General features: G+C 49.1%; 1 protein-coding gene across 1 annotated transcript in view; it reads right to left on the bottom strand.

Moving 5' to 3' along the window:
- BMP7 (bone morphogenetic protein 7) overlaps window positions 1-26496 on the bottom strand; it is an 85395-nt gene that overhangs the window by 44111 nt on the left and 14788 nt on the right. The window contains exon 2 of the mRNA XM_065921742.1: window positions 7412-7604. Within this exon, the coding sequence (XP_065777814.1) occupies window positions 7412-7604 (193 nt within the window). The remainder of the gene's footprint in view (window positions 1-7411; window positions 7605-26496) is intronic.

Here is a 26496-nt window from a genome sequence, read left to right as displayed (position 1 = left end):
CCTGGGAGTTTAAAAAATCCTGACGCCCAGCTGCACCCCAAACCCCACTGTAGCCAGAGTCAGGTTACGGCTATTGCTACTGTGCATACTCAGTACACGACTGAGTGTTAACATACTCTGCGACCCCATGAACAGGGCTCCTCTCTCCATGGAATTTTCCAGGCAAAAATACTGGATTGAGTTGCCATTTCCTCCTCCAGGGGATCTTCCTGACCCAGGGATCGAACCTGCGTCTCCTGCATCGGTAGGCGGATTCTTTACCACTGAGCTGCCTGGGAGGCCTGGTTATGCAGGTGATTCTAATGAACAGCCAAGGGTCAGGACCACAGCCGGGAACTTGGAGTCACCCTGTTTGAGCCTCTTTCCTCCAGGGTGCTGCTGTGACCAAGAACGCGAGCCCTGGAATCCAAGAGACCTGAGGCTGAGTCCCAGGTCTGCCCTGTTGGAGCTGTGGGGTCTCAGGTAAATAACCTCCCCTCTCTAAGCCAGTCGCTACACCTGGGAAATGGGGATATCAAGTCGCTGCAGGGTCATCTCCAAGGTCCTCAATGAAGGTGAAGCGCCCTGCAATGCGACCGTGTCCCTCTGTCCACTGCTCACAGTGACTGAAGTCAGATAAGAAGCAGTCTCCTTACCAAGTCCTGACACGACAGACTTGGGAAGGGTCTGATGACCCAGCACCCTGGGGCTGCCCCGGGGCATGGAGACTGCAGTGTTCCGCCCACACCCAACTCCCACCCCCCAAACAGTGGGACGTCCTCTCCCCCAGCAGTTCCTCTCCCAGTTCTGTGCATCGCTTCCCCTGGGAGCTTGTCAGACACACAGAAGCTCAGGCCGCACCCCAGCCATCTGACTTGGAACATGCATTTTCACCGTGTCCCTCTGAGGTCACCCTCCTGGCAGCCAAAGTCCCTGAGACACACCGAGGGACATTTTTTATCCAGCTGCCAGTTTCATCTTGACTTTGGCAGTGACGGAGTCCCCATGAGGGGATTCTGCTGGCCGGCTGCCCCCCGTGTCTCACTGACCAGCTGCATCTCCTACAGGTGGGGCAGCGCTGCGGGGACAAAGTGTGGACCCACAAGGAGAGGGGAGGGGAAGGGGAAGGCTGGAAAACGTCCAAGTTCCACAAATGAAACCTGTGAGCTTTCGGGACCAACACCTTCGCCCTGAGTTGGAACCAAAGCTAGAGCCAAAAGGGAGAGAAGTGGGACCAGCTCCTGAAAGCTGAGCCCCACTGCCCAGCCCCTGGTCCAGGGTTCAGAAAAGGAGGGCAAGACTCTAATCCCTTAGCACCTCCCGCCACACCTCTTCCCCAGCAAGGCCTCTGAAGCCAAGGCCACCTTCCCCAGACCTGCTTCTCTGCCCCCACTCTCCCTACAGCAGGCCAAGGGCGGCCCCAACACGCTTCTCCAGCTGCAAGCTGAGCCCGAGGGCCATGGAAGGCCTCCAGCTCGGCTCATTATCGGAATTTAATCTGGATTCCAAGAGATCAAGAGGACTCTGTGGAAAGTGGCTGCCACAGGGGGAGAGATGCTGAGGCCGACCCAAAGCCGGCTAATCCCCAGCACCCCGAGGGCTTTCCTGGAGCTCAGGCAGAGCCTCGCCAGATGTCCCAGCTCCAAGCTCCACGCAGCTGGGCGGTCTGTGTCAGGGAGGCCACGACTCCCTTAGCAGAGGGAGCAGGCAGCTACACAGTGAGGTGGCGGGCGGCGGGAACAGGGCTTCTCTCAGGGTCAGATCAGTCAAAGGCCTTCAGCTTGAAGAGGATGCACGACCCAGGTTGGGGAAAAGCAAATGAGGGCTCCACTTCCAAGCAAGCTCAGGCCTTCATCCCCATCAGACACTGCAGAGTTAAGGGATTTAGCATAGAGGGAAATGGCAGTCCCACCCCCAAAACCTGGAGTCCTTCGCTTTCCTAAGCAGGTCTCTGCATTCCCGGCAGTGAAGGTGATGACGGTAGTGATGATGGTGGTGAGGATGGTAGTGGTGATGGTGGTGAGGGTGGTAGTGGTGGTGATGATGGTGATGGTGGTGAAGATGGCAGTGGTGGTGATGGTGGTGATGGTGGTGAGGATGGTAGTGGTGATGGTGGTGAGGGTGGCAGTGGTGGTGATGATGGTGATGGTGGTGAGGATGGTAGTGGTGGTGATGGTGAGGATTATGAAGGTGGTAAGGATGGTGATGGTGGTGATGGTGGTGATGATGGTAGTAGTGATGATGGTGAAGATGATGAGGGTGGTGAGGATGGTGATGGTGGTGAGGATGGTAGTGGTGAAGGTGGTGAGGGTGGTAGTGGTGATGGTGGTGAGGATTATGAAGGTGGTGAGGATGGTGATGGTGGTGATGGTGGTTATGATGGTAGTGGTGTTGATGGTGAAGATGATGAGGGTGGTGAGGATGGTGATGCTGGTGAGGATGGTAGTGGTGAAGGTGGTGAGGGTGGTAGTGGTGATGGTGGTGAGGATTATAAAGGTGGTGAGGATGGTAGTGGTGAAGGTGGTGAGGGTGGTAGTGGTGATGGTGGTGAGGATGGTGACAGTGATGGTGATGCTTCTAATATCTGTTAAACCTTCACTGAGCACTTACTATATTCAGAGTAAATTTGTCAGCTCCCTTTATCCTCACCACAACCCTGGAAGGTAGGTTCAGTTATCATCCCCATCGTACAGAGGAGGAAGCTGAGCCTCTGAGGGGTTACTACTTCCCAAGGCCACGCTGATACGGAGTGTCGGGATTCAAATCTATACTCTGGTTGTTGTTTTCTGTTTGTTTGTTTGTTTGTTTGGCCATGCCTTGCAGCATCCAGGATCTTAGTTCCCCAATCAGGGCTGGAACCCATGCTGCCTGCAGTGGAAGCACAGTCTTAACCACTGGACTGCCAGGGAAGTCCCAAATCTACACTTTAAAGAACTGAGCTTTCCCACCTGGAGAATTAGGTCATAGAATTGTTTTGATTCTGGATTCAAAAACAAAACCCACCTAGAAAAAAAGTCAATAATTTTTTTAAAAACAATTTTTAACCTTTTATCTTTTGGAGAATGAGGGCCTTGCTTCTTTCTTTCAAGTACTACGGATAAGAAGTTTGGAAGTCCAAAGCAAGCAGCCCCTCCTGCCCGCTGGCTGCCTCTGTCCACTCCCTGCTCTACATTATACTTTGCACCTGCTGCATCATCCTATGTTGCCTCCTCTGTTTGAATGTCACCTCCTTGAGGGGCAGGGACTGGGGTCCGGTCACGTCCACCACTGCCCAACACACAGCAGCTGCTCAAACACTTGCTGATAGGAAACTTGGTCTCCCAGCAAAGCCCAAAGGCCTCTGAGGCAGGAACCCAGCGCTGGGCTAAGCATCCCCAGAGATGGCCTATGGCTGAGCTGCTCATCAAGATGACCTGCCACGCTGGCCACAGAGTCACTGACAGCTGTCCTGCCCATTCCTTTTCCAACCACAGGAACTCAGGCCTTCTCTCTTTCCTGGGCCTCCGGATTCACCCCACAGATCTCAGGCAGGGGTGAGGAGGTGGCCACTTCAAACTACGACAGTGCCCACGAAGACAGCAGGTTGACACAGGCAGAAAGACGAGGAGCTGCCAACAACCACTGTGGAAGCCAAAGGCTTGTGTTTCATCTAAGCGAGGACCTGGTGGCCCGCCCCTCCCTGGCATCATTGCCTCCCTTCTGTCCTTCCAACAACCCACGCTTGCTTGTCTCCACCTCAGGACGGTGGCCCCTACAGTTCAGATCCTTCTAGTCATTCAAACATCCCCAGCTCAACAAGCCATCTAGGAACACAAATTGCCTTATCAGGCCAGTGGGTCTACTTATTTGCTAACTTGTTGACTGCCCATCTTCTTCACCCCATTATGGATGGAACTGTATCTCCTACAAACATACACACCAGTCCTACCACGGGACCTCTGATTGGGACCTTCTCTGGAATTAGGGTCTTTATGAATGTAATTAGGTAAGTAATGAAGCCATGCTGAAGCAGGGCAGCCCCTCAGCCAAGATGACTGGTCTCTTTATCAGAGAGAGAGAGGCACGCAGAGGGCACGCAGAGCCATGTGACAACAGAGGCAAGACCAGAGCAGCGCGGCTGAGAGTCAGGGACGCAGTCAACAGCCAGCCTCTTCCAGAAGCTGGAAGAGGAAAGAAGGATCCGTTCCTGCAGATGTTAGAGGGAGCACGGCCCTGCTGCCACCCGGAGTTCAGACTTCCGGCCCCCAGCTCTGTGAGAGAGCACATTTCTATTGTTCCCAGCCACCCCATGTGTGGCGCTTTGTGAGGGCATTTAAAAATGCTCGACAGGGACTTCCCTGGTGGTCCACTGGGTAAGACTTTGCCTTCCAGTGCAGAGGGTGACAGTTCAGTCCCTGCTCTGGGACTTAAGATCCCACATGACTCATGGCCCAAACAAAACAAAACATAAAACAGAAGCAATATTGTAACAAGTTCAATAAAGACTTCAAAAAAAAAAAATACCATCAGCCACATTAAAAAAAAAAAAATCGAAAATAAAAAATTGCCCAGCTTTGAGACAAGGTAGGTCCCTGCCCCCATGAGCTGGGCTGATTTATCCCAGTGGTTTAATAGCGGTGGTTGAATAAGCGAGTGGCTGGGCTCCCATAGATCTCTCCAAATGCAGTGGCCTCTGTGTCCTGCGGGGGAAGCTCGTGCCCACCCGCCTCGCCTCGCCATCACTGAGTCTCTGCTGCTCTTCCCAGCACGTGGTCCGGAGGGAACAAGCACCACAGGTGCTTAGGGTGCTAGTTGGGGTGCTTCTCACGTCAGGGGCAGTGCCTGAGGACACTCCAGTCCTGAAACAAGCTCCACCCACATCAGTAGCATCCCAGCTGACCCCAACGACCCGGCCAGGGAGGGGGAGCACATTCCTGCCTGTAGATCTTAGAGGAAGAGCCACCCAGGCGACACCAATCAACCCTTTCAGTCCTGCTCAGCCAAACCCAGTTGGGGCAGCCACATTCCTGAGGTTAAACCTCTTGATGGAGGTTTCTGAGGCCGGTTTGGGGAGCCTGCCAGAAAGCCCAGAGCGTGAGCTGGGCTCAAGGTTTGCACAAATGGACTGATAGAGTGCCATTAACCAATAGCCTCTGGGTACCTGCCTTGCCCCAGTACATCAGCCTTCACTAAAAAAAAAAAAAAAAGAAAGTCAAACATATGCTCTTGTTCAAGAGCCCCAGAGGCTTTGTGAGCGTACAGAGCAAACATATGTCACCCTTGGGGAATGAAGTCAATGCTTCTTGTTGTAATTGGGTCTGGGAGCCGGGGTCCGGCCTGCCAGGGTTAACTGGGGCCTCTGAGGGCCTTCAGCAAGGTTTGGAGGTGACTGCCAAGGCTGTCGCTGCCTGCCCGGAACCACACCCACATTCCCTCCCTGCTGGAAGGGTCTGCCATCCTCTCCAGCAGGGAGGCAGCACAGGAAAGTGCAGAGAAGTGGGGATTAAATGCAGATATAGTCCACACTGAGATGCCATTTGTCACCCATCAAACAGACTGACAAAGACCAGAATGGTTTGATAAGACCATGTTCAGGAGTCCATAGGGCCACAGGCTTCCTCTGTGTGGCTGGTGGGAGTATAAACTGACATAACCTCCAAAGAGAACAGTTCAGTCAAATCTATCAGAGTTACTGACATGTGGGCCCTCGACCCCACAATTCTGTTTCTAGAACTGTATCTGACTGATAGGCAAGTGTCGGCCACACAGGCCACGCTGTTTATAATTCATAAAAATTGAGAGCTCAGCATGTGCGCACAGGCAATTGGCTAAATACCTTCTAGCACAACCTGCACGATGGGAGATGCATGGTGATGATAAGAACAAGGATACCCCCGGGTAGTGGTGTGGAAGGATTGACAAGTTTCACTGTCAAGATCATCAAGGTTTAGTGATAGATGTAGGTGCAGGAGACACTGCATGATGAGATACTATTTGTAAAAATATTTAAATGCACAAATAAACTTGCTGATTTGAAAGAACTCAAGAAACTGGGGTCAGAGACAGTTAACTAAGGCAAAACACTGGAAACACTCAAGAAAAACTTGGCTTTCTAGTATTTAAGATGACCCCCCAAGTGAGAGTGCTTGCCAAGTCAAATGTGCTAACAGGTTCCCTTTCCCACTGAAGAGGCCAGGACAGTCCAGCAGAAGGGAGGCACCCACACTGTCTTCCTTCCATTAGTTATGATGAGTGGTAGGGAGGGAGAGGTCTGACATCCCAAGATGTCCAAACAGTCAGCCACCGGGTAGCACAACCTGGGTCGCGTCCACCTCCGAACTTCAGAATGTCCCTGTTAGGGGAATGTTCCAGCTCATTCTCTTAGCCTTCTCACCCCTTGGAGGACTTTGAAACAAAACTAAAAGGTCTCAAGAAATTAAAGTCTTTCAACAGAAGCTTCCGGTTCCTGACCTCAAGATTCTTGGAAGGCTAAGAGTTCTCTGCCTGTTTATTTTTCATTTGTGGGTTTTTATCCCCTAAACATTTCATTACAAACAGCCACTTTCATTGGTGGCCTTACATCACGTGTTGGGTTTCAGTGATGCGTGGGAGATAGGCAGACTGTCAAAAATGCTTCTTCCTCTTCTTCATCCCCCTAAAGACACAATGACCCAGACGATCCATAAATATCCGTAGGGGGCCACACAACCCCAGGCTCCCCTGGCTGTCCCTATTTCTAATGCAACCTGCTGATGGTGATAGTTTTAAGAAATGGCGACATACACCATTGTTGCTGTTTAGTCACTAAGTCGTGTCCGATTCTTTGTAATCCCGTAGACTGTAGCCCGCCAGGCTCCTCTGTCCATGGGATTTCCCAGGCAAGAACACTGGAGTGGATTGCCATTTCCTTCTCCAGGGGATCTTCCTGACCCACAGACTGAACCCATGTCTCCTGCATTGGCAGGTGGATTCTTTGCCACTGAGCTACCAGGGATGCCCAACCTACACCATACACTTTCTCTAAAAAAGTTACATAGCCTGGCATGTGGTTGGTGCTCCCCCAGTCAATCCTAAAGGAAATCAATCCTGAATATTCATTGGAAGAACTGATGCTGAAGCTCTAATACTCTGGTCACCTAATGTGAAGAGTCGACTCATTAGAAAAGACCTTGATGCTGGGAGAAATCAAGGGCAGGAGGAGAAGGGGGCAAGAGAGGACAAGATGGTTGGATGGCATCACCAACTCAATGGATATGAATTTGAGCAATCTCCAGGAGATAGTAAAGGACAGAGAAGCCTGAGGCCTGGTGCTGCAGGCCATGGATTCGCAAAGAGTCGGACACAATTGAGTGATTGAACAACAGCAAGAATAACATGGGAAGTAGCCACGACAGCCCATGCCTCCTCTCAGGAGGAGCTCAGGACCCCGCCCAGGCCCCAGGATGGTACCCACCTGCCCAAGTGCTCTTGCAACACCTGGTAGACACTGATCCGGAATGTCTCATTGTGGAAGTGTTCCCGGATGTAGTCCTTGTAAATGCGGAACTCAGCTGCAGTCACGGCCTCCCCTTCTGGGATCTTGGAGAGATCAAACCGGAACTCCCGATGGTGGTAGCGTGGGTGGAAGAATTCTTTGTCATGTTCCACTGGGAAGGGAAGGAAACACACATGGGCACCAAGAGTTCATTAGTGACTGGGTTTCACTCTCCAGCTCAGAGTCCAAGCATTATGCCTATGCTTGATAGAGACCTGCCCGTAACCAGCAACCCCCGGTGATGACTGCCTGTTCCAGGCCAGGCCAAGCTGAGAATGGGGGTGTGGACCCCCAGTTTTCAAATGAAGACAGCTGAAGACCCCAGAAGTACAATAATATATGTTTGCCCATCGTGTGCTCTGTGATGGGTCTCACACTGAGCACTCTTGGCCATCACATGATAGAACATGGAGGCAGGATTTAGCCCCATTTTACAGATGAGGAAACTGAGGCTCAAGAAGGCCAGTTAACTTGCCCAAGGTCACAAGTTAGGTGAGTAGCTGAACTCTGAAACCCACACTCTTAACCTTTATACTCCCAGGAGCCAGGTGGCCTGAGTCCAAGTATTAATTGTGCCTATTGAGATCTTAGCCAAGTTACTTGACCACTGTGTGTGCCCCTTCCTCCAGGGTTAACACTGGCCTTTTCTCATAGGGAAGATCACAGGAGGCGGCATTTAGGACAGAGCCAGGCAAATGGAAAATAACTGTGTTTGTCATAGTTACAGAGCCTCTCAAATGAGCTTTGAGAGAAACAATCACCATAAAAGAAATAAAATGTGCATGCAAGTATTTACATGGTTCAGTTAGGATAGTGTTATTTGAAAAAATTACAATAGATCAAATGGAAAAGAAATGTTTGAATAAGCATGATATTAACACAGGTACAATCACTAAAATCACAGGCAATGAAGTAAGAAAACAGACATACAATCACAAATACAGTTTGCTGCAGCAGGTGTATATACTTTTTTAATGTTCAAAACAAAACACATTTTAACTGCTAAGACAGTTAAGATGCCAGGGTTATAAGCCTTCTTTTTTAAAAAGATAAATGAATAAATTGTCCAACTAAACTTCTTTAGGATCCTTGGGATGACTTTCTAAGAGAATTTCTTTCATCAATTATTTTAAGATAATGAGAGGCATGAACCATGACATTATTCTATTCTTCCTGAAACCCACAGAATCTGGTGATTTATCAAAGTCAGAATAGTCATTTCTTAAAAGAAGAGCAGTGACTAATTCAAAGTTCAAACCAAATCCCAAATCTTATCTTCTCAAGCTTTCCATTTTATATGGAAACCACTCCACAGTGTGAAATCTACCCAATATCAACCTCAGGGATCAAGACAGTTTAACAGTCACCACTAAACTGTTAGGGCAGGAGAAACTGTTAGGGAGAAAATTGTTCTTTTAGGGAGAAAATTTTGTCTTTACACTCTGTTGTTAAATCACTGTAGTTGATGACCCAAGACTTGAGTTAAAATAAATGTCCAGAGTTGATATGTCCCTGAGTCCATTGAGAAAAGCTACCTAAGGAAACCCAGAATATAGGAATCCAGTTTTTTTTTTCTCCCACAGCCCTTTGTATTCCAAAACACCACTGACTCAGAGAGCTCACACACGTGAACATAGAACTTTCGCCTTCAAAAGATTAAAAGGATCCAAATCCCTGAGACCAAAAGACAAATCCAAAGAAATTGGATTATGGAAAAACCATCCTGACAGTAACCAGCCTCATGATGGTCCCCAAAGCCAATTAATTATACTGTCCTTTGACAAAAGCCTGAAATAATTACCCCAAAATTGGCCCTGGAAGGGGAAATTCTGAGCTGTCAATAAAGGGTAGAAGAAAAGGAGGCCCCTCAGCTGGGTTATCTCCTCTCTCGATCCTCTGCCATGTCAGCCAAGACCTCTGCCCCACATTCAGGTCAAGTCTGATCCCCAGGCATCACTCAGGAGTGTCTTGCCCCTCTCAGCATCTGGGGTTCCTCCTCTCAGCATCTGGGGTTCCTCCTCTCAGCATCTGGGGTGCCTCATCTCAGCATCTGGGGTGCCTCCACTCAGCATCTGGGGTGCTTCCTCTCAGCATCTGGGGTGCCTCCTCTCAGCATCTGTGGTGCCTCCTCCTAGCATCTGGGGTTTCTCCTCCCATTTACAGTCACACAAAACATACAAGTGTGCCCCTCGCTAAATTAGTGTCCTCTGCACAAGTGGATTATGATAACCAAAAGCAGCTCATGTTGCTGACTTGCAGAGGGCAGCAAACATTTACAAGGTACCTAAGTGGAAGTATTCAGAATAGAACAATATTTAACACACTAAAAATTAGGGGTATGCACACCCTGATATACACATACTATGGGCTTCCCTGTTGGCTCTAAAGAATCCATCTGCAATGTGGGAGACCTGGGTTTGATCCCTGGATCGAGAAGATCCCCTTGAGGAGGGCATGGCAACCCACTCCGGTATTCTTGCCTGGAGAATCCCATGGACAGAGGAGCCTGGCGGGCTACAATCCATGGGGTCACAAAGAGTCAGACACGACTGAGCGACCAAGCACACCAATACAATATGCATCGTCAATACGTAATAACACACGAAGATAAACAGATACCATGCATCCTTATGGAGCTTCCCTCATAGCTCAGATGGTAAAGAATCCGCCTGCAATGCAGGAGACCCTGGTTCGATCCCTGGGTCAGGAAGATCCACTGAAGAAGGGATAGGATGTGTAGATATTCTTATACACGTGAGAAAAAATATAGAAGATATAGCATTTCTCCTGCTCCCTAGAGGATCATTTCGTGTCGGGACACAGCTCACTGTGATGTCACCGGAAGGTGCCACATCCACACCATCTCTTTCTCTTGGAGAGCCTCATCATGGCTCTTCCAATCAAGCCACATGGTCCCAAGGGAGCCACCATCTTGTCCCATGACCCCCTTCTCCAGAGCTGGGGGATGGGAGAGAACGAGCCCTTCACTGGGCCAAACACAGGATTTCTTTTATTTACTGGTACCTGGTGGGAAAGAGTCCTGTTTGTTTTCTCTGCCTTGAACTCTAAGGATGCAATGTCCTGGGCAGACACTCATCAACACTGCCCCACAGAGAAAGCTGGTTTGTGAGAAAGAAGATTCTGGATGGGGAGGACAGAGTTCAGAATTGAGGGGGATGCCTTCCAGGTTCAATCCCCTGGCCTGGTGGTCCCCACGCTTCCTGAAGTTCAGGGTTTCAGTCCTTCTAATTTGTGAGCCCAGGAAGATCCTTCCAACAGGACCCTTGTAAGTTAATTAGAGTCAGGTGGCTGTCCTTTGCAACCAAGGCAGTTCTGAGCAAAACGACCAAGCCCAATTACATATAGTATAGCTTTAGTCACTCAGTCATGTCCAACTCTTTGTGACCCCATGGACTGGAGCTCCCCAGACTCCTCTGTCCATGGGATTCTCCAGGCAAGAATACTGGAGTGGGTTGCCATTTTCTCCTCCAGGGGATCTTCCTGACCCAGGGATCCACCCAGGGTCTCTTGCATTGCAGGCAGATTCTTTACCATCTGAGCCACCCACAAAACCTGCCCAATTATATACACAGCTGGAAATGGACGGGCAAGAAACATGTCCAAGTAATAGTGGGGGTGTCCAGGTGGCCATCCACTGTGAAAGCTGCTTTCTTCAGATGTGGATAATGTATAAGCACAAGCTGACCCCCTGACCAGCTCGGGGGCCAGGGGCAGTAACTGTCTCGATCCTGAACCTCCACTGTCCTGCACAGCCTGACGCCTAGTAGGGCTCCATTAGTCTACTGGATTCAATATATTGATCTTCGTGTAATTCCCCACTAGTCTTAGTCAACAATTTTTAAAAATAGCATACACGCAGTAAAGCACACAGGCCCTAAGTGTTCATGAAGTAATGTGAATTTTCTCAACGCAAACGCCCCCAGAGCACAGCACAGCACATTTACGACTAGCACCAAAGACACCCCGCAGGGCCCCTCCCTAATACCAGACCCTCACTTGTCCCCAAAGGTGACCGCCATGCAAACACCCGACAGCACAGATTCACTTTGCCCACTTGGGGTTTCCCCACCTGCATCTGCGTCCTTTGATCAACCGTGTGTGCCCCCCACCTGCTTTGTGGCTGCGTGGAGCAGCAAGTCACTCATTCAGCTGCCGTACTGGATGTCACTGAATGGACAGGCCACAGCTGACTTTTCTACAGGCATCTGGGTAGTTTACACTCTGGGACCATCACAATTGGAGCCAGGATGAACATTCTTGCTTTTTGGTGAACACAGTTCTATGGGGTAAACACCTTGAAGCAGGACTGGGAATGCACAGAAATCAAAGATTGGTCAAAGGTAAGCATTTTGAAGAAACGGGCATGGAGAAGGGCCGCCGAGTGCTAGCCTGGAGTGCCTGGTGGCCAGTAATGCCAGCAGTGGATGTAACCAGGAGGAAGAATCCCACAGGTGAAGCAGGAAGGAAGAAAACACCTGTGGAGGCAGACAGGAACTCGAGGTGACCTGCAGGAAATCCAAGTGGGAGAGTTGACTGGAGGTTTGAGAGTCCAATTGGGGACTATTGAATTGCTTTTATGGATCACATTTTGTGGGAGAAAGGCACACACAAGAGAAAAATGTAGTGGCCTCAGACCACTTATTGCATGAGAGATGGAGAACACAACTATGGGAAGAGCTCAGTCCAGGGAAAGAAGCAGGACTAGAGATAGGCAAGATAAGATGACCAGCCTGTGGCCAGACTCGGATAACAGGGGCAGGGTGACCATTCACGGGATTTGGTCATCAGCCGCTCAGAGACCCCAAGCAATGGTCATGGTCAAGACAGCCATGCAGAAAAGGCAAAATGACTGTGGCCAGCTGCACATGAGAGACATTTGCATCATGGAGCAGTGTGGGGGGGGGGGGGCGGGGGGGGATGGTCCGCCCATACAAGGCTGCTTCCATTCCCTCCTTGAGCAGCTCTCCCCACCAGGGCTAAGAAGACTTGATAAACAGTAGTAATCAAGTTAATGGCCCAGCTGCTCCTTCCAAAAACTTTATGGTTTTTAGAAAAAGCTTAGTTAACTTTCCAGACTATGCGATCCTCTCACTGTTCCCTAAGATGCCGCTCATCTATGAGAGGGGACCCAAAACTGTACAAGCAAAGGGATACTTTCCAAGTAAAAACTGCAAGTCCAGCATCAGAAGTCTGTTCCTCATGCAGGAGCTCAGTCTGGACCACAGAGCTCCAGTTATGGGCCGGGGGCAGACCCTTGAACCCCTTTCAAAAGGCTCTGAGAACCAGCAGAACCAAAGTCCACAATATAACCAGAAACTAAAGCTGAGTTTTCAAAGACCCCTGACGGCTTAGGATCCCCTGGCCCAGTTTCCCTACCCCCGAACCCGATTTCACTCTGATACTTTCAACCCCATCTCCTTCCTGTCCTAGGGGGATGTGATCCATTCCAAAGACTTTGGCACACGCCAGCTTCACTGGAGCTGATGTTACCATGGCTGCTGTCACCAGTGATTTACGGTGCTGCAGCTTCAAGGATGTGAAATTTGATGATGGCTCTTCATTCATTCCAAGATGTACATGACAAGATTAAGGAGCTTGAAAAAGCCGCCAGAGGCATACCATAAATCGGGAGCTCTGGCGAAGTGAACAGGCATAGCAACGAACATTACAGGAGAATGCTCTCTTAATAACACGAGCATTGATACACTCTGCTGCTCTTACACAAGAAGAGAGGAGAGGGTCCTAAACACAGTGAAAAGCAATATCGCGTAAAAGTCTAAAATGATAAACACTGCCACAAAAATATTTTGAGGTCTCCTTGCTGCTCCACCCCCCCCACTATATTTATTCTACAAGAATTTCTTGACTGCCCAATATGAGGGAGAGAGCCCTGATGACCTGCTAGAGGAGAGAAACTGATAAAAGCTCACTTGGATTATAACTCTGATACTCACCCAAATCCCAAGCTAGGTAAGAGCCATCATTTTTAAATTTTTATTTTTAACCATGGTAAAAATGCAGGGCTTCCCCCGTGGCTCAGCAGTAAAGAATCCATCTACAACACAGGAGATATAGGAGACATCGGTTCGATCCCTGGGTCAGGAAGATCCCCCCAGAGGAGGAAATGGCAACCCGCTCCAGTATTCTTGCCTGAGGAATCCCATGGACGGAGCAGCCTAGCGGGCTACAGTCTACGGGTCTCAGAGTAGGACACAACTCAGTGATTGAGCACTCTCGCAGGCACCAACAACACACAAGGGTTCTAATGTTTCCACATTCTCTCACCAACACTTTATTTTCTGATGATCTGCTTTGATAGTAGTTGTCTTAATGATGGGAGGTAGATGGTCACCAGTATAAAAGCCCTCCCACTGGCCTGAATGCAACATCACATGTCACACATACACACATTTCCTCAAATTCTTATAAACTCCCTGCTCAGAAGTAAGCACATGTATTGTGTCCATTTTACAGATGAGGACACTGAGGCTCAGAGTGGTAATGTTGCTTGCCTATGGCCACACAGCTGGTCTGAATACTTCCCCATTCAGCCACACTCTCTCCCTCATGCCAGGAACCACTGCCACCCTCTTAGCCATGGAGACGATAAAAAAAAAAAAAAATGACACCCCTGGGACTCCCCTGGCAGTCCCGTGGTTAAGAATCCGAGCTTCCGTTGCAGGGGGCGCAAGTTCGATCTTTGGTTGGGAAACTGAGATCCTTCATGCTGCACAGTATGACCAAAAAATTAAAATTAAGAAAAAAGACCTCCCTGAAGTATACTTCAAGCTCTCAACACACATGACATGATCACAACAGTAATCTCCTTAAAAGCTAAATTCAGAGTGAAGACTGCATCCTGCTCAGGTCCCTCTTTGTAAATCTCGCTCATGCCAGAGTCACCCCAAGGGAGGCTGACAGCTTGAAGGTAGGGTAGCATTAACCCGTCTCCCCATCATCCCTCCCCAGCCCCCCAAATCAGGAGGCGGGCCCCGCCTGGCAGAGGGCACACAAGCAGCATTGTCTCCCCTGAACCGCCTCTTCAACTCTCGAACTTTCCACCAAATGCTTTGGCTGCCAATAGGACCACCTGGAGCCCCAGCGCCGGGCGCTCCGAGAGGGTCTTCAGAGACACTGCCTCCTTGTTAGATGCCGGGGGCCGCATCCCAGGACGGGGGGCGCGGAGGCGAGCCCACTGGCGGCCAGGCTTTTTGTCATAAGCGTGGCAGCCGCACAGATGTGGGGTGGGGGTGGGGCAGGGAATCACTGTACCGCAAGATTAAACACGCCGGTGTCAACATGTGTGCGCTGTTGCTCGAACAATGTTATCATTGTGAATTGAATGGACCAAAGGGTTTAGGGGATGGGGTGGAGAGAAGGAGAAAAGATGGGTTTAATTATCTCTAGGGCTGAAGCCAGTTGTTTGCCTAAAAAGCCCCAGACGCTGGTAGAGCTGCAGAGAAAAAAGGGCTATAAGCTTCCATCGACCTTTCCACTGTAAACTAAGGCAGACACCCATCCCCCATGAGTACCCCATCTCCCCAGGGGAGAACCCACCCTCAGGGATCTCTAGGTCTCCACTCCCTCTCCATCCTTGTCTAATTGAAAATGAAGGGAAAGAATGGAAACTAGTTACTATTTCGACTAAACTAGTGATTCTCAGCCTGGGGCAATTTTGTCCTACCCTTACCCTCCCCGAGGGCTATTGGGCAATGAATGCCTGCATTCTTCCCCCCATTCATCCCCTGTAACAATTTAGGGAGTGTGTGCTACTGGCAGCTGAAGGTAGTGGCCAGGGACATTGCTAAACATCCTCTGAACTACAGGGGATGGTCCAGCCCCAACTGCCAACCAGACGGAGTTGAGAATCCCGGAGCTAACAGACACACAAGCCTCATGAAATCTTGGTTTCAGTCCCAACTGGGCTCTCATCTGTCTAGGTGGAACCTCAGGCTCAGTGGACCTCAGTTCTTCCCTCTGTAACAAAGGAAAGGATTTAATTGTTCTGAAGTTCCCTTTCACTTCTGTTGTGTGTGTGTGTCAGTTACTCAGTCTTGTTGCACTCTTTGCAGCCCCATGGACTGTAGCCCACCAGGCTCCTCTGTCCATGGAGTTCTCCAGGCAAGAATGCTGCAGTGGGTTGCCATTCCCTTCTCCAGGGGATCTTCCCAACCAGGGTACTGAACCCAGGTCTTCCACATTGCACACAGTCTTTACCCTCTGAGCCACCAGGAAAATCTTCACTTCTATTAGGTTGTACCATAAAGAGTTGGGAAATTTCTATCGATTTTGACCTATATGTGGTTCAACCTAAACTTGAATTCTACACCTTCACTGTTCAGTATGGTAGCCACTAATGACATGTATATACTGGGTACTTGCAATGTGGCTGGTGTGGCAGTGTTTACATTTCTTTCAGAGTAATTGGTTTAAATGGAAACAGCCCCCTGTGCCCAGGGGCACCCATACTGGACAGCAGATACAGAAAAGTTCAATCATGGTGGAACTTTCAATTGGATAGCATGGTTCTGTGGCATCAGTGAGCTGGCTTCTGATAGCAGCATGACAATATAGAGCTTATCACTAATAAGGGTCAAATACATGTTCTCAGAGATACACCAGAGGTTGCTCCTTAGAGAGTTCCCAGGGTGAGAGATTGCATGGAAGTAGGGAGAACTTGGGCTTCCCCCGTGGCTCAGCAGTAAAGAATCTGCCTGCAATGCAGAAGATGCAAGAGACGAGAGTTCCATTATTGGGTCAGAAAGACTCCCCTAGAGAAGGGCATGGCAATCCACTCCAGCATTTTTGCCTGGAGAATCCCATGGACAGCGGAGCCTGGAGGGCTACAGTCCACAGACTCGCAGAGAGTCAAATATGACTGAGGCAACTTAGCACACATGCATGGGGGAACTTAATTCCAGAGCTATGGGAGAGGCCTGGAGTGGACACAGATGGGTCCCAGGATCTCAGTTCTGTCTGAAAAACAGGCATGATGACCCTGCCCCGGTCACAGGGCCACCTGGGAACTTGTCACTTGGTGAGTGACTTGAGGCTGGATAATCATCAGACCCACCAAGTTCAGGGCACGGGGCAGGGTCACGGGGGCAGGGGCACAGCACTGAGATCCCCTCCCCTCCACTGAGCGGGCCATTCACCCTCCCTGAACACCTCCTCCCCTCCCATCCTGTTCATTTCCCTCCTAGGAATTCATGCTCTGCGTTTGTGATTGATTGGCCTGTTGACCTGTTTATTAACTGTCTTCTAGCTTTTGATTCCTAGAGTAAGACCTGGGAGAAGGCACAGGGCGTACGAAGCTTGAACGTGGAGCCAGGATGGGGTTTGAATCCAGGCTCTGTCACCCATGGAGCACTTGGGCAAGTTACTCTTCATCTGTCAAATGTGAGGATGAGGAGAGTAACCCTGACTTCACTAGGTTGGCATAGGATTAAAACAGACCACGGATCCTTAAGCTTCAGTGTGTTCCAGAAACACCGGGGAGCTTGTTAAAACACAGACTGCTGGACTGACTCCCAGTCTTTCGAACACGGGAGATCTGGGGTGGGGCCCAAGAACGTGCATTTCTAACAGGCTCTCAGGAGATGCTGATGGTGCCGGTCCAAGGAACCCACTTTGAGAACTTCTAGAATAGAGATCGCCTGAGGAGTCCTTGGAGCATAGGAAAGTCTTGAATGATGTTAACTGTGACTATTTTGTTGTTCTCTGCTGTTCCAACCACCACACTCACTTGTCTGACACTTGGCAAGTTCTCAAGTATCTTAGTGAACAAGTTTTTTTAAAAAAAATATTTATTTGCTGTGCTGGATCTTAGTTGCAGCACACAAGATCTTTGATCTTTAGTTGCAGCATGTGGGTTCCAGTTTCCTGACCAGGGATTAAACCCAGGTCCCCTGCGTTGGGAGCATAGAGTCTTAGCCACTGGACCACCAGGGAAGTCCTCTTAGTGAACAATCTTGGGAAATTTTCCCTTTGGGCTCCCTTGCGTGCATGCATCCTCAGTCGCTCAGTCATGTTTGACTCTTTGCAACGCCAGGGACTGTAGCCTGCCAGGCTCCTCTGTCTATGCGATTTCCCAGACAAGAATAGTGGAGTGCGTTGCTCTTTCCTTCTCCAGGGGATCTTTCCCACCCAGGGATTGAACCCGTGTCTCCTGCGTCTCCTGCGTCTCCTGCATTGGCAGGCAGACTCTTTACCACTAAGCCACCAGGGAAGCTGGGCTCCCTTAGGAGGGTAGAAAAGCCCCTCGTGGCCTTGCTCAGCTGGAGAAGCAGCAGAGAATTGGGGCTGAGATGGGGCCTGACAGCTTGGGTTCAGACTTGGGTTCTGCCAGCAGTGACTTGGGACCTGCGAACCCATCTCCAGGAGGCTTAGCTTCCCCTTCAATAAGATGGGGACACAAAGAGGCCCCCAGTTATGGGGCCGTGGTGAGAATGCAAGGAGACAGAGGCCAGCAATCATGGGACACGGCAGGGATACATGCCAGACTAGAGCAGGCCCCAGGAGTGGCTGGGGTGGGAGAGGAACCACGGGAGCCCGCGCCCCCCTCCCCCAGGACAGGAGGGTGCCTGCCCAGACCTTCCCCCAAAGCAGCCAGAGACTCCTGGGTCAGCTGGGCAGGCACAGCTGGTTTAAGGTATTTTAGAGGCAAATCAAATCAAATGAGAATTTATAATCCTTCCTGAGGTCTGGGTTCCATCAACCTAAACTCATTAGGCCTGAGCAGTGCAGGTGCAGCTAAGGAAGAGATTGTTCTGCGTTTCCTTCATGCTGGGCTCCCATCTCCCTTTCAAAATAAGAGTCTTCTCTAAAACCCCACATACTTGGAGCAAAACTCTCATTATCGAGGCATCGGCTTCCATTTCTGCAAATAGGACAATCAAGAGACGTGCAGAAGCCAGTCCAGGGGATCAGCAGGCGGAGTCTGGCAGGAGCCAGCAAACCAAAACCCTCATTCAGAGGACTTCCCTGGTGGTCCAATGGTTAAGACTTCACCTTCCCGTGTAGGGGTTATGGGTTCAATCCCTGGTCAGGGAGCTAAGCTCCCACATGCCTCATGGCCAGAAAACCAAAACACAAAAAACAGAAACAATATTGTGACAAATTCAATAACAACTTTAAAAATGGTTCACATTTTTTAAAATCTTAAAAAAAAAAAAAAGACCATTCATTTCATGCTCACATTTTAACAAACTAAACTTGTCTTCCCAAGCTGAACTATCAAAACACCCTGAAAACTGCATTGCTGTCCCTTGAAACTATTTCTGGTAAGTGAGGGAGAATCAGAGATCAAACCAAACAATGGTTCTGAAATTACAGTGTGAGTCGTCTGTTGAATGTAACTGCAAACAGATTTCCAATGTGAGTGTCCAGTTTACATGAATCAGGTCTGAATAGGGGTCATCTTTCCAACTCAATGGGAATGATTAGTAGGATTTAAGAAGTATGACAGGGCTTCCCTGGTGGCTCAGAGGGTAAAGAATCTGCCTGCAATGCAGGAGATCTGGGTTTGATCCCTGGGTCAGGAAGATCCCATGGAGAAGGGAATGGCAACCCACTCCAGTCCCACGGACACAGGAGCATGACCGGCTACAGTCTATGGGATCACAAAAAGTCAGACAAGACTGACTGACTACTGTGCAATCAAATGGATAAAGATTTAAAACAGGCGAAACTAGTCTATGGCACTAGAGCATAGGACAGCAGCTGCCCATGAGTGAGGGTGCCACAGGGCTTCTGGCAGCTAGTCACGTTCTGTTTCTTGCATCTGGGCGTTGGTACTCAGACACCTGAGTGTCTGAAAGTATCTCACTTTGTGAAAATTCGTAACTCTTCTAGATTTGTGCACTTCTGTACACATGTTTGGAGAAGGCAATGGCACCCCACTCCAGTACTCTTGCCTGGAAAATCCCATGGAAGGAGGAGCCTGGTAGGCTGCAGTCCATGGGGTCGCAAAGAGTCTGACATGACTGAGCGACTTCACTTTCACTTTTCGCTTTCATGCACTGGAGAAGGCATTGGCGACCCACTCCAGTACTCTTGCCTGGAGAATCCCCGGGATGGGGGAGCCTGGTGGGCTGCCGTCTATGGGGTCGCACAGGGTCGGACACGACTGAAGCGACTGAGCAGCAGCAGCAGCAGCAGTACACATGTTACACTTCAATAAAATTTTGTTAATAATATGTATCAGCTGGCTATATCCATCTCCAGTTCTACTCAAGAAATATTTGTCACCATAGTTCCCCTAATTTAAGACGTGTGATTAATTTCATACCAACTCTTTGGGGAAAAGACACTAACATGTTTATCAATTTTTTTTTATTTGGCTGTGCCAAGTCTTAGTTGCAGCTCAGGATCTTTAGTTGTGGCATTTGAACTCTTAGTTGCAGCATGTGGAATCTAGTTTCCTGACCAGGGATTGAATCTAGGCTCCCTGCATTGGAAGCATGGAGTCTCAGTCACTGGACCACCAGGGAACTCCCCACCTTCATCAATTTTAAGACTTCTTGGTTTCAGAAGCATCAATAATCAAAGAAATGGAAGATTTTACCAAAGCAAATAATTGGGAAATGCTTGTGTGGCATCCTACTGCCCTGATCTGTGACCCTACGACAGCAAAGCTGTTTATTCACTTGTTCTAAACCCATCCTCGAAGCCTGAGGTGCAGCTCAGGATCAAGATTAAGTAACTGGACTCCCAAATTCAAATACACTTTCTGGGCCAGCTGATGCTTCTCTGTGCTCAGTTTTCTAGTCTCCAAAATAGGGGGGATAGTCATAGCCCTCACCTGAAAAGGCTCTTATGGGAATTAAATAAGCAATATAGGCCAAGAGGATAAAGGGTGCTTAGCACCGTTGACAAATGTTAGCTACTAAGATTATTATTAATTTTATGACTAAGCAATAATTGGATAGTATACACGCTTCCAACTCCCCAATCCGGCCACAAAGGGCCAAAGGGTAACTCTCAGAAACTTTATTTATGTAGCATGGTCTACCTTCTAGACCCGACTGATTCATGAGTGAACATGTAATTCAAGCTGTCTAAGAGTCCCTAACCAGGAATTTTAATTGGGTGCAGTAGCTCAATTGAGTCCTCAGGAACTCAAGTTTCTTCTATCTTTTTGCTCTGCCATTGTCTGCATGTTGATGTCCTTAGGCTTGTTGCCTAAGGGCCACAAGATGGCTGCCATGGCTCCAAACATCCCATCTTTACAGGACCACATTCAAGGTAAGAAAAGGCAAAAAAGGATAGAGTGTTTTCTTTGTTTATCTGTCACTCACCAGGAAGCAACATATTTTTCAAAACCACCTCCCACCCCTTTCTACTCCCAGCAGATTTCCTCTTGTCTCTCACTGGTTAGACCAGCATCTCATGGCCATTCCAACCCACTAGGGAAGCTGGTAAGGCAAATATGTGGCTAGCCAGAGAGCCATAAATACAAGTTGGTGTGGGTGGCATCTTTCTCCCAGTAGGCAGGCTACCAGGGGAATACTGTGAGGCAGAGAGGTCACAGGGAAGCTATTCAGTGCAGAGATGATGGACATAGAGTGAATAACCTCTGGACTCTCTAAGGATCTGTTGCTGTTATGTCCTTTCCAAAGTCTTGTTGTTCAGTCACTAAGTCTGACTCTTTGGAACCCCATGAATTGCAGCACACCAGGCTTCCCTGTCCTTCACTGTCTCCAGGAGCTTGCTCAATCTCATGTTCATTGCCTCGGTGATGTTATCCAACTATCTCATTCTCTGTCTCCCCCTTCTCCTCCTGCCCTCAATCTTTTCCAGCATCAAGGTCTTTTCTAGTGAGTCAGCTCTTTGCATCAGATGGTCAAAGTATTGGAGCTTCACCTTCAGCATCAGTCATCTCAAGTCTTAGGCACGCATCGATTTTCTTTTTACTGTCCTTAAACTAGTTTGAAGATATATTTTTTGTCTGCAACCAAAGAATTCTGTTGCATATAATGTTATTCACACCAAACACACACTGCCCAGAAACAATTTCTGAAAATATCTCTACATCCTTTCCCCCTGATCGTCTCTTCCAACCAGAGGTCTCTCATTTCCATCTCTCTTGGAAACAAGCAGAAGTAACCCATGTGCCCAGAACCCACTTACTGGAAATAGTTCTTACAGGCTTTCAGGATACAAACAGGGTTTCAACCAGGATGGGCAGGCCTTGGGTCCAAGCAGCTCTCCACCATCGGCTCATAAACAATGACACAGATTCTTAAAATGTCTTAAGTATCTTGATCTGCTCATCATCTTTCCAGAAGGAGATAGAAGCCTCCTAGCCCACAAGCAGAACTCAGCCCAAACCCTACCTGGCCTCTGCTTCCTTCCAGGGGACAATGATGCTGACCATCTCAGATCACTTTCAAGACCTTTGCTACTAGTCTAAGGAGATGGTGATAAAGTAGTTTTTATTTTCAGCAAACAACTGGCTGTTGGCCAGAATCCCACAGAGTCTTCAAAGTCAGGGAGAGAGGTGCACCTACTCACAGGTTTGAGTTTAAAGAGAAACTAGTCTCTCCAAAGGCTACAAAGAGTCTGGTTGAATTAATGCCAACATGCAACCCACTTTCTGTATATATTCACCATGGCACACTATTATATGGAGACTTTGCAACCAGTTTGTTAAATATGGAAGCAATATATTGAGCGTATGCTCAGTTGTGTTTGACTCTTTGTGACCCTATGGACTATAGCCTGCCAGGTTCCTCTGTCTGTGGAATTTTTCAGGCAAGAATACTGGAGTGGTTGCCATTTCTTTCTCCAGGGGATCTTCCTGACCCAGGGATTGAATCCCTATCTCTTGAGTCTCTTGCATTGGCAGGCAGATTTCTGACCGCTGTGCCACTTGGGAAGCAACCAGTTTAGGGTTCCAATTTTTCTGTGCCTAGGGCAGAGTTGAGTCAAATCATGTGCAAATAACCTGTGTAAACCCAGAAAACAAAGAGGGAGAGATAGAAAAAACAAAGAGGGAGAGATAAACAACTTAGATCATTAATATTTGAATGTGGTTACCCAATGAACACTTCCAATACACTTTCCCTCTTACTGTGTGGGCCAGAAGCCAGTGTCATACCTTTCCATCCTTCCTTGCAGCAAGATCAGGCGTTGTGAACCAGTTTGGGCCAGGGGACTTACAGAGACGTCTTCTAGGGAAAGCCAGGAGACTGGCAAGCAAGGAGAGCTCTTTGGGCCCTCCCCCTTTCTCTTGCCTTGCATGTGGGAGTAGATGAAGATGTGATGTCTGGGGCTGCAGCAGCCATCTTGTAACTGTGAGGTAAGCCATAAGGTATCTGAGGATGGTGAAGGCAAGGAGGAAAGTTCACGGATTCCTGGATGATATCACTGAGCTGCTACCCCAAACTTGGAATCACGTCACTGAAGACTTGCTGTTATAGGAGATACTGATATGCTTTCAAAGCTGAAGCCACTGTTAGGCAGGTGTATTGTGACTTAGAACAAGTCCTAAAAGAGACATCACTCCTATCCACAGAAGCAAGGAGTAGCCTTTGGGAGGCATATATCTTGCAGTACTTCCTATTCATGCAAGAGGTGCTAGTGGTGCTAGTGTTTACTACACTAAAGCTACTTGTGTCATCTCATGTGCCATGGAAGAAGCACAGTCTATCCCAATGCACGATCTATCCCAGTGCTGGAAGAAAACCCAGCAGTAGGGACTTAACATACAGAGTGTGTCCATCTCCAAACTGGCATCTTCCTAAGGAATTCCAAGGGTAATTTTCATTCTGCCCATTTTCTATCTGACCCACTACCTTCAGCCTAGCCCCTACAAAAGGGCAAATGCAGCATCACACTTTCAAAATGTCTAGGCCTTGACAAAATCTATAATGGGAGATGAATAAATAATATATAGTTTTTCAAATGTGAAACTACTTAGGTGAATGTACTCAGTTGCTCAGTCCTGTCCAACTCTTTGGGATCCCATGGATTGTAACCCACCAGGCTCTTAAGTCCATGGGATTTTTCAAGCAAGAATACTGGAATGGGTTGCCATTTCCTCCTCCAGGCAATCTTCCCAACCTAGGGATTGAACCCACATCTCTTGCACTGGCAGGCGGATTCTTTATCACAGAGCCACCAGGGAAGCCCACTTAGGAAAATGCAGAGTCTTCAATGTTTGGACTAAGTTGGACCTGGAGAGGAAATGACAGGCATCCACAATGAGGACCAATCAGGCCATCAGGCCATCACAGAAAGACCATGAAGACATTCTGCAGCCAGTCTGGGCTCCAAAGGTAGTCCCAGGAGCAGCCCCCATTTACTGAGAGATCGTTGCCTTCATCCCATTTAATCCCTGATGCCCTGGGCCCTAAGCCCACGTAAGAGAGAAACTACTATGAACTAAATTGACATGCATGTATGCATGTTCAGTTGTGTCTGGCTCTTTTCGATCCCATGGACTAAAGCCTGCCAGGGCTCCTCTGTCCATGGAATCTTCCAGGCAAGAATCCTGGAGTGGGTTGCTGTTTCCTCCTCCAGGGGATCTTCCCAACTCAGGGATTGAACCCGGGTCTCCTGCATCTCCTGCATTGGCAACAAGATTCTTTACCACTAGCACCATATGGGAAGCCCTGGGTGCCCCCTAAATTCATATGTGGAACCCCAACCTTCAACAGAAGAGTGTTAGGAGGTGGGGTCTTTGGGCCATGATGAGGTTTAGCTGAGGTCATGAAGGGCTGGGAAGAAAGGCCAGTGACAGCATCGCTACCAGCCACTAATGTTACGTGTGGGGCCCCTGCTGCCCGGTGGGCACCATGCTCAGCTCTCTTCCCAGATCCTCACGACAGCCCGTATAGAAAAAGGAAGAGACCTGAGCTCTCTCTCCATCTTGGGAGGACACAGCCAGAGGGCAGCCGTCTACAAGCCAGAGACAGAACAGAACCCAGCCAAGCAGGCACCCTGATCTTGGACCTCCAAACCTGTGAGAAATAAGTATGTGATGCTTCGGCTCCCCAGGCAGTGCTGTTCTGTTCTGGGAGCCCAAGGCAACTAAGACAGAAGCTGGGGCCCGGAGCACCTGAGTGCTTCAGTCACTCGCATGAGGTCACACACCTTTACCTGGGACTCCAAGCCAGGCAGGCCTGCTGTCCCCAAAGCTGGGCAAGTGACTTGTCACCCCCAAGCCTCAATTTCCTCACACATAAGAATAAATGTGGAAATCGTGCTATTTGATGAGTGACCAGTATATGGGTAGGTCCTCACTTCAGGTGGAGAAATGTCAATCACCTCAAAAAATGAGGTGAGACAAGGAAATGCTGGGCTTCCCAGGTGGAGCTAGTGGGAAAGAACTCACCTGCCAATGTAGGAGGCATAAGAGATGCGGGTTTGATCACTGGGTCAGGAAGATCCCCTGGAGGAGACCACTCCAGTACTCCTGCCTGGAAAATTCCATGGACAAAGGAGCCTGGCGGGCTACAGTCCATGGGGTCGCAAAGAGTCAAACACAACTAAAGCAACTTAGCACACACACAGGAAATGCCACTAAGTCTGACACAGAGTTCAGAAAAAAAGGTATAATTTTACCATAAAAGCCTTATTATTCATTTTTTAAAATAGGCCTGTCCATAGTCGTGTTTGTGTCCTAAGCTGGAGGGCTTACCAAAAGCTAGTCCTGACCATCGGGTGTTTCCTTCAAACTCCGCATCTATAAACACTGATTACCATCAGCAAGAGGCAACTTTCTAGTATAACAGGATCCGTAATAAGAAGGCCAGATTCCTGGTTTGCCTCGTGCTCAGTCAACAGAGACCAGCTTTGCACTTCACAGGGCATCCAGGCAAGGGAGGACCACCTGACCCCAGGTCCCACAGCGCTCAGCAGGTGGGATACGTGTCTACGCAGTTCCCACCCCCAGAAGAAGGCGGCGGTGCATCCCACCACCCCACATGCCAGGCAAAGGAGCAGAAGGACCTGCACGGGCCGGCCAGCTCCAGAGCGGTCTGAGTTTTGGCCTGGTAAGTAACAGCATCGCTACCAGCCGCTAATGTTACGTATGGGTCACCTGCTGCCCTGGGTGCACTGTGCTCAGCTCCCCACTGCCCCCCCTGCACCTTGGAGGGGACAGATCCTCCAAGCAGCCCGGGAGGCAGGCGCCAACACGAACCCAGAGGAGGAAATGGGGACCTAGAGTCTAATAACCCGCCCAAGGTCACAGAGCTAACAAGTAGCAGAGGTGGGATTTAACTTGTGTCCGACCCCAGAGCTAGTCTTGGCTACCACCTGAGATGTTTTAGGATATTTAAAAAAAAAAGAGGATGGGGAGGGGGCTGCTGGAACAAAGCAAATTTAGGAAAAGCTGTGCAGTCTACTTGATCTCCTTGATGGGAATTCATGATGCCCGCCCCCCCGAGGGGCTTCCCAGGTGGCACTAGAAGTAAAGAACCTGCCTGCCGACACAGGAGATGTAAGAGACAAGGGTTCAATTCCTCGGTCGAGAAGATTCCCCTGGAGGAGGGCATGGCAACCCACTCCAGTATTCTTGCCTGGAGAATCCCTTGGACAGAGGAGCCTGGCTATCGAGGCTACAGTCCATAGGGTTGCAAAGAGCTGGACACAACTGAAGGGACTTAGCATGTATGCATGCACGCCCCACATGAGAGATGCCAGAAAGTGTTCAAAGGAGCAATCTGTTTAACTAAGAGTTTGTTCAAACTTGGAGGAGACCCTCCAACATCCTGGAAGAGAAAGGGTATCTGTGCATCACTGGATGTCCACAGAAAACAAAGGAGGTAGATAAAACTCAGGGTTTTTCCTTTTTTACTAGTTACCTTTCCCCAGGAAGAGGGTTATTGATGTTCTAAAGCAGGAGTCAGTAAACTTCTATAATGGGCCAGATAAAAAATATTCTAGGCTTTAGACTGTGCCATCTCTGTAGCAACCACTCAACTCGGTGGATGGAGTATGAAAACAGCCATAGACAAGACGCAAACAAAACGAGG

The sequence above is a fragment of the Muntiacus reevesi genome, chromosome 2 (assembly GCF_963930625.1).
Source record: "Muntiacus reevesi chromosome 2, mMunRee1.1, whole genome shotgun sequence".
NCBI classification, from domain to species: Eukaryota; Metazoa; Chordata; class Mammalia; order Artiodactyla; family Cervidae; genus Muntiacus; species Muntiacus reevesi.
The sequence above is the reverse complement of the archived record's forward strand: the minus strand, read 5'-3'. Positions and strand labels throughout refer to the sequence as shown.